Consider the following 9,126-nt stretch of genomic DNA (forward strand, 5'->3'; position numbering starts at 1 on the left):
CGACGCTTGGCTACGACGTGTTGCCTGTGTGCGAGCGTGCGCGCGCAGGCGTGGCCAGACGGACTATCCCCACTCTACTCCCACCGCCGCTGCAGCGACCGTGCTAACGTTCTCGGCTGGCATCACTGTCTCCACGGCCTCCTCCTCCTCTCAGATTTTCTTGATGCACTCACACTCACTCGCGAAAATCATCGATCGCGCGAAATTTCGGACACTCCCGTACGCGACGTGAAATACCGCGAAACGCACGAAATATTATTAACAAATATCGCGTGACTTTCTAACAATTTGCATTTTTGATTCGGAAGAATAGGATAATGGATAAAACACTTTTGAATTGGCGATATAAAACACAACGGGAGCATCGGAACTATCGGAAGCATAATCTGCGGTAAAGTAGTTATTAGTCTACAACGAAACGATACTTTACAGTCTTTGTCATTCAATCTAATCCTCCAAATAAATTATGTCAACGAAATTTCCAGCGATAAACAGTTATTACTTGCAACAGTGGTATTTATGCATAAAAGGGGCTTCCTCTCCGATTTGCTTTATTTTTAAATATGTTGTTGGGGATGTCTTCCCGAGTCATTTCATATATATATATAAGGGCCGGACTCAAATAGTTTCGGAGATACAGGCTGAGAAAGGATACAAATAATAAATATATGGTAATTCTTCAGTATAGCTGCTCCACCTCCAAAATCAATCAAATTGGTCTCATTTGACGTGTTTTTCAACGAGAAACAACTTTTTCCTCAGACAAAATCGTTGCTCTGCCCTGCGAAGCGAGATATTAATTGTTAAAGTTGACAACTTTTAGAGTTAGGAAATCTGTCATACCGACGAAATGTAGCGACACAACATGGGTTTTCGGCTTTCCACGTGAAGCGAGATCCACTCCACACCTCAGACATGGTTTGGGTAGGGTTATATCTTAACGAAGTGGGGCCCCCCGAAGGGGGGGGGCGGAACATACTGTCTCCACGCATGTACTTCCGCTGTTGTACTATTCCACATGGGTTTGCAACTTTCCACGTGAAGCGAGATCCACTCCACACCTCTGACATAGGGTGGGTAGGGTTATTTTTAACGAGGTGAAGCCCCCCCGAAGGGGGGGGGGGCGGAACACACTGTCTTCACACTTGACTTATATGTAGGTAGAAAAATGTATACATGGAGACAGTATGTTCCGTCCCCCCCCTTCGGGGGGGGCTTCACCTCGTTAAAAATAACCCTTCCCACCCTATGTCAGAGGTGTGGAGTGGATCTCGCTTCATGTGGAAAGTTGCAAACCCATGTGGAACAGTACAACGGCAGAAGTACATGCGTGGAGACAGTATGTTCCGTATGACAGATTGTCTAACACTAAAAGTTGTCAACTTTAACAATTAATATCTCGCTTCGCAGGGCAGAGCGACGATTTTGTCTGAGGAAAAAGTTGTTTCTCGTTGAAAAACGCGTCGAATGAGACCAATTTGATTGATTTTGGAGGTGGAGCAGCTATACTGAAGAATTACCATATATTTATTATTTGTATCCTTTCTCAGCCTGTATCTCCGAAACTATTTGAGTCCGGCCCTTATATATATGTATATGAAATGACTCGGGAAGACATCCCCAACAACATATTTAAAAATCAAGCAAATCGGAGAGGAAATCGCTTTTATGCATAATTACCGCAACAGTTAATCGAGATAATTTATTACATTTACACGATGTAACGACGTGCGATAAGCAACTTTCTTTACTTCCTGCCCGTTCGAGTCGCGAAAAACGACAGAGCGAATTACAGCGAGAACACCGAAGTCGTACAAATTTCTCACTTTTCCCGAAAATGAAACAGATTACACGAAATCGATAGATAATTAAAAGCGCGGTGCGTAAACGAGATGTAACCGCGACAAAGTACCGCGGTATACATTCATATTTTAGATATTTTATCATATTTTAGATAAGTTAGTCTCGTGAAATATGTATGTATACGTCGATAAAGAGCCGTCGCCTCAACATACAATTCGTTTCTTATTAGAAGTTGTAGAAACTTAATAATTAATCGAGGTACGTTACTTGTTACTAATAAATGTGTGCAAATCAATAGTGTTTTATCCCTGCATTCACCGCGATCGAGTCCGATAACGCAAAGTAATGCCACGGAGACGCAAAAGTATAATCACGCACGGAGCGACTTTCGCCACTGCCTGCCGGCTCGACGTTCGGCGAGCGAGTGAGAACGCGGCGACCTTCAGGTAAACTTTGGCCCGCGTAACGTCGTACGATACTGCGCCGAGTGAAAAACAACAAAAAAACGTTGAGAATTCGTTGTCCTGTCTACGTAATGGAAAATTCCGTTAATATTTTACATTACTTTGTTCCGCGACCGTTACTACGTTTTGCGAATCATTCTGCGGACTTATTGGTATTGATTAAATTAACGATTAATTCTGTTAAATCGAGAAAAGGTTTCGAAACAAAAATCGTTGTTACCTAAATTCTAATTACTAAGATTAGAGATTTTACCTCAATAGTTAATTCATACAAATGTATATTACTGAATTACAAATCTTCATTTATTACGAGCAAAAATTATCGCATTATTTACTTTAATAATAATGTAAATTGGTATTAAATGCTTTGTTGGAAATAGCATTGCGCCCGCTATTTGGTTTTAATTTATATTTATTCATGATCTTCTTCACACATTATGATTTGTCTCGTGTGAAGAAGACGTAATCAGACGTTGACACTCTGTCAAAATGCACATGATCTCTGCACTCTACTCGCAGTAGAAAGCCAAGTGAGAAAATCAGCATCGCGGAGCAGCGTCAATAATTAAATCTCTTATATACCTTTTTAAAAAGAAGATTAGTTATCGTTGTATCTCATTAGAAGAATAAGAATTTCTTTCATTCTCCTTCACTCAATTAGATATTTAACTTTAACTTCGTTTTCTTTAACTTTTTGTTTAGTTTCTAACTTTCTTTAAGTGCTATATATTTTTGTACAACTGTCAAAGTTCACATGCGAGCTGAAGCATGACACGATTCTAAAAGAGAAGTGAAGCGTATCGCACTTCGAGAAAACCAATCGACATCGCGGAAAAGAGGTCTCAACTGTACGATATTAACGACATTCACGCCGGTAACGTCTCTTTTTTTAGAAAGGGAAAAGGGAAAATGTCCTTACGATATTTCTCTGATATTACTAATCCATTGACTTATACAACACTGTGAAATAGCATTGCCAACTATCGCAATAAATTTGTCGCGACGAACTAATAAGCGTGAATATCATACAAATAACTAAAATTAACAAACTTGGAGAAGGTGGATCGCCAGTGGGTGAAGAAAAATATAACAAAAGATGATGATGTCGACAATAACTGGCACATATGTTTATTTAAAACACTATATGTTTTAAATAAACATATGTGCCAGTTATTGTCGACATCATCATCTTTTGTTATATTTAACTAAAATTAAGACTTGGCGTTTTTTGAAAAATAATTTTCTTACTATCTTTCTCATGAATTCGCTCATCAAATTTCATCCTCTTTCTGTTTCAATATGTACGCCCGATTCTTTAAAGCGCGCGCATTTTGTGCATTCATCGAGAAATCATGCATTTCATGCCTTTCAAGATATTCTCGCGTGGGCTCGCCCACACTCGCGGTTCGATCTCGGAGCGACGTGAGCACATCTTCGGATGATGCCGACCGCGCGGAGAATGACAAAGCTCGTGGTGACAGCGGATCGAGCACCCGTCACTCCGAGATAATTGCGGCAGACCGACAGTAATGTTGCGGATGCTTGTATCGCGTGATATTTCGATAAAATATAGAGCTGTCTGTTCCTTCCACTCTCAGACACCTTTGTAATTGTGTCTTAAATTAGAAGCGTATTAAAATAAAAGCTCGCCTGATAAATACAGAAATACGAGTGGGCATCTGGTTAAGCCCGTGGAACGCGATTGACTGCAACGTTTTAATAAATTCTTCCTAGCTAAGGACAACTAGATCTCTTGCAGTCACGTCCCGAACGTCACCCTCGATGATTGTAGATATAATTTTATGAATATTGAAACATTTGTTCAGATTAAGAAGTTATTGCCCTGCTTGCTTATGAATATTTGTCGCGCGAACAAATTCCTTGACGCATTATGTCTCATTACTAGATAATGCCGCCTTACTCCGACGACGTAAACGTCAGGGGGAGATTGCGACGATGCAAATAGATTTGATCTCGCGAGTGTTGCGCAATACGAACGAATCCTAGCAAGAAGGCACGTATTGCAAACGATTGTCCGCGTCGCTGTCTCTGCGCCTCTGCGGCGTTGACAGCGAGCGCCGGAGACGGAGCAATAATTGTCAATCCGAGACGAGTCAGGAAAGCCGGCGTTGTAACATCATTTAGCCGAGTCGCCCGGCATAAGCGCAACGGTTACGACCCGGCATTATGCGAGCACGATTCAGCGAACGTTTATGCGCGCGATTAAGACTTCCTAAACGACCGGCGGTTATAAAAGCATTTGCGCACGCAAGTTGCATCCTTTCGCCGCGTACGTTCGCGTCTGCAACGGATTCGCGATTCGAGCTTGCAATGTTTTCGATCGCGGTAGCTGCAACGCAGCGATAATTAGAGAGGCAAAGAGAGAGAAAGAGAGGAGGAGGAGGAGGAGAAGGAGGAGGAGGAAATTACCTTAATTTTTCACCGATGATCGTGATCGAACGGTAGGAAATACTTTGCTATAAGCTCGCGTGATCGGCGAAAGGAAAAAGGAAGAGATGAGGAAGAAACGTAAAGCGGAGCGAGACGCTAAGAATGCTTGTACGAATTTATGCTGCCATTAGGCGGGATTAGAAGACACGACGAAGTCGCTGGTGGACGATAAATCCTTCTTTCCTTCCTGCACCACCCACCGTGGTTCGGTTTAACGTTAACGAACGGCCGAGGAAGCCGACCACGTTACGAGTTTGATCGATCGCGCTCAGTGGTAGCGGTCGCGCCGCGATCGGACGCGCGAGTGGTCGCGGTCGACGCAAAGGCCATTACCGACACGCAGTGGTTGCGGTCGATGCGCGATCCGCCGCGTGGAATTGACGTAAGAGCCGAAGTGACCTTTCTTCGCGTCTTGCCGCTCATTGACGTGCTTGTTTGAGTCCCCGATCGTCATTTCCCCTCCCGATCGATCATCTCGCATTTTTCTCTTGTTTCATTCTGTCGCCGAGAGGGATCCTATTTTAAGATACGCGATTAAATATCTCGTTTCGCGGGACAGCAAAAAGGGAAGTGCGGAGCACGGTGCTCGCAGTGAGCTGCGAAATGTCCAGTATTCCTCGATATCTTCGGAGAGATGTTGGCATTTTTTTTTTTGCTAAAATTGTTCGTCCGGGTACTTTCATTTTTTTCTTTTTTTGCGGTAGGCTCTTCGAATTTCCGCTCTGAAAGCCAGGATAAATTCCGGCATCGGCGAAGCACAATAATCTGAGCGAGCCGCGCGGCGGTGGAATGTTAACATCGAAAAGGAAGAGCCAGGTGATAGATGGCGAAGTTACCGGGCCAATAAAAATCGCAGGGAACGAGAGCGCGGTTGCTGCGCTTGGGGATGGAAAACATTTTCGGATGACACTTCTATTACGGAAGCGCGAGGAATCCGTCCCCGCGGACACTCAGAGGGGGCAGCGGGGCGAAGGGGAAAGAGGAAAGGCGAGGCCGACGCGAAGGAACGAAAGGTGGCAGATGGATCCTCGCGCGGTGGCGGATTTCAGAGCGCCGAAGGCTTTAAGCGAAGTACAGCCGAAAATCTGTAAACCTATGCACTTGTATAATGTAATAGTTCAGAGCATTCTACCCAATACGGAGGACAGCGATAGGAAATTGTTATAGTAATCGCAAACGAACGGTGTGAATAGCAATAAGTTGCGAATTTCGGAAAGCGACTTGGTCCACCGCTTGAATCATTTATAAGTGAATCCGCCATTGCGCAGGAATCGCCGCGCTACTCCCCCCCCCCCCTCTCTCTCTCTGGCTACGGTTTTTATTCTTATTCCCTCCCTCTCGCCACAGTGCTGGATCTTCCTCGCTCTCTCTCTCTCTCTCTCTCTCTCTTGCTAACCGATAGTAAATCTTGCAGCACTCGTCCATCGCTCTGAGTCCGAGGCTGTGAAATTTTCGCTTTATCTCCCGGACACCAACTCGATCGTGCGCTTCCGGATGTCTCGTCCGGACTCGCAGGCGGGATCGGATCTCTCGCGTAAATGTGGAGGGGCTGGAGAGATACGGGGACGAGGTCACGCGAATCAGTGACCTTTGCTTATCGGCTCGTGAATTGACCTTTGTAATTTTCGAGCGATCAGCCGGTCCGATAATGGACCACGGCGACGATTTAATTACGACTAGTATTACTTTCAATTAGCGGGCAATATTTTCATTCCGAATAAATAGAAAAAGTCAGCTTTGATAATCACACAATTCGACTCCTTTGAATTAAATAATGAGAATACTCGCCGATAAGCTTATGTGGGCGTTGCGTTAATTCCGTGTAAAAGCTTTTAACTCTTGCGCTGAATATTCTTGAATAATAAACAGACCTTATTCGCCGATTTAAAAAGCAAGTTTTCCTTGACGGCAAAATATCAAATATCAATGATATGTTATCTGCACGGATATAAATAAAGTTTTTCGATTTAAATGCAGCTCGAACGTGCAATGAATATGCAAATATCGTACGTAAATTTAATTTATATTATAAAAAATCATTTTGCAAAAAATATATTACTCCGCGTGCACTGTGTGCATGAATGTTAATTAGATACTTATAGAGAGAGAAAAAAAAAAAGATCTTTTTTCAATAAATTTAATGAAGGCAGATTTAATAAAGCCACGCGAGTTGTTTTTATAGCAAGTACAGCTGACTGGTCATTTTTATTAGAGCATCGATTCTACCGGCAATATTTGCGACGACCATTGATTTTATCGCAACGAATATGCTGCGAATTATTATACATACAAGGTGTCTTTTCGAAAGAAAATAAACGGCGCGTCTGCAATTAATTTGACGAGGAGGAAAATTAGAGGGAAGGACTCACCAAATGCTGCCTGATAAAATTTCCTAGCGGAGATAACTTTCGGACGCTCGATCTGAAGTTTCCCCGTCCGTTCTTGACCTGTTGCTCTCTTCTGTAAAACAAAAATACGTTGAATTAGTTGGATTAGCTGTCTTTCGAACCCAATCGGATCTAGAAGAGAAAATGACCCAATATAGTTGGAAACATTTTACAAACATAAACGATAACGACCAATCTTTGCCCAAATCAAATTGCGAAAATTTCTATTCAAATATTCAATTAATTTTTATTGTACCCGTCAGCTTCACTTAAATATCCATATATTTATTTATACATATTCATATCCTTATAGCTTGCTCATACTTTTAACTTCGTGGAAACACGATAGCGATACGTTGATCGCTTTACGTAATCCTCGAACCGTCGTTCGCGTACTTGAGAAATATTCATGATATTCTCACAATAACAGAGTAAAAAGTGTACTCGAAATACGCTTCGTCTCAATATGGAAAGATTCTCGATTTCTAGAAAGTGATATCGGATTCTGTTAAAATCTCGGCGTCGCTGTAAGTGTCGATATATCTCGCCGTTCTTAAGCGAAACGAAGTTACCCCTGGATTTTCACTCTTTGCTTCAGCCTCACAGGAAACCGATACAAATTCCTCAATGCCTTTCGCGACGCAAGAAGATAGTGACTTTACATTTGAATTTCAGGCGAAGAGACACGCGTGAAATACATTATTGCAGCTATATATGAATGGATAAAAATTTGACTTGAAATATCCCTCTTTGGCAACAAATGTCAAAGTGAGTGGCGGCTTTCGTTATATTCTATCGTCGCGGGATTATTGCCTCGCTGCAAAATTACCTTCCCTTTATGAATTTCCAATGCTGTAATATTACGTAAAAGTATGTAATATCCTGATATCCTTCTAAGATTTTGGTATTTACCGGAAAAACTAAGTAGCTGCGTCGCAACTTTCTCGTCGTAATATTCCCGTCGGCAAAGCGCCGCCTCGAACGTCGACTTAATTTAGTTCCTTGCAAACATTGCCGGGCTCATAGTAATTAATGCGGTCAGGTATTTATCTCACAAAGGAAGGCGTCGACTCGGAGAATCGTAATAGCGAAGTGCCTCGCTTTAGAATGACGAAGGTGCGAGGAAATGTTGCATTCGCGAAAACTTCACGGCGGGATTCCGGTTATCCTTCCACAACTGCTTCCATTTCTTCGCGAAAAGGCGCGAAATCCAGGAGTTCCGGGAAATCGAGGGAGAGGAGGAAACTTTTGCGAAAGATAGAACGGGTAAATGTCGGCTACGATGTTTCACGTTTTCAGTCTGCTCGCCAATGCGTGAGACACCGGTACAAAAGTGAACCACGTTGTCAGTCATACACGTTTTCGTTACAGCACGCAGAGAAATGCTGATTATCACTTTTCCTTGCGTTCTGTATTTCTTGCGGACGTCGCACAAGGATCGTCGAGAAGACGATAGTTGAGATCGTTTCATAGGTTTTCACGAAATTGAACAAGAGTAGTATAGAATTTTTTTCCAGCAAGAAAAATGCCCCGACAGAAATTACCTGATAAAACGCTTGCAATTGTCGCAACGTGGTACTTGCGAGATTAGTTTTGCGACAATAAGAAACTGAGGTTCACCTAACATGATTAATCAATTCGTTCGGTGGATATCGATTTTTCATTTCGCTGTTGTATAGAATATACAGGGTGTCAGATTCGATATGGCCGACCCCAAAGATTATAGTAGATTGGGTTAAACTGAGAAGAAAAGTTGTATAAAATTTTACAAAATCCGTAATTATTATCGCCTAATTAAGAAAAACGTCTGAGCCAATAAGTGCACGGAGGAGCGGAAGGCCGGACTCGGCAGCATGCAAAATGGTGTGTTTGTTGACATCTCTCAAAAATCGATAGCGAGAGGTGGAGTCACGCATCGATCGATGAGAGACGGGGGTGAGCGGGGAGCGGTGAGCGGGCGAACGGCGCGCAGCGAGAGAACGCGCGACATATGACACCGTGCCGAAAAAGTTTTTGTCAAC

At 42.9% G+C, this 9,126-nt stretch overlaps 1 protein-coding gene across 8 annotated transcripts in view; it reads right to left on the bottom strand.

Annotated features, from left to right (window-relative positions):
* LOC105560781 (pleckstrin homology domain-containing family G member 5) overlaps positions 1–9,126 on the bottom strand; it is a 161,855-nt gene that overhangs the window by 95,172 nt on the left and 57,557 nt on the right. For all 8 annotated transcript variants that reach the window (XM_012010189.1, XM_012010186.1, XM_012010187.1 and 5 more), the window contains one exon: positions 7,088–7,178. In XM_012010189.1, coding sequence (XP_011865579.1) covers positions 7,088–7,178 — 91 coding nt within the window. The remainder of the gene's footprint in view (positions 1–7,087; positions 7,179–9,126) is intronic.

Source organism: Vollenhovia emeryi, unplaced genomic scaffold (genome assembly GCF_000949405.1).
Source record: "Vollenhovia emeryi isolate VEMERY1.0 unplaced genomic scaffold, V.emery_V1.0 DF939221.1, whole genome shotgun sequence".
In the NCBI taxonomy this organism is placed as follows: domain Eukaryota; kingdom Metazoa; phylum Arthropoda; class Insecta; order Hymenoptera; family Formicidae; genus Vollenhovia; species Vollenhovia emeryi.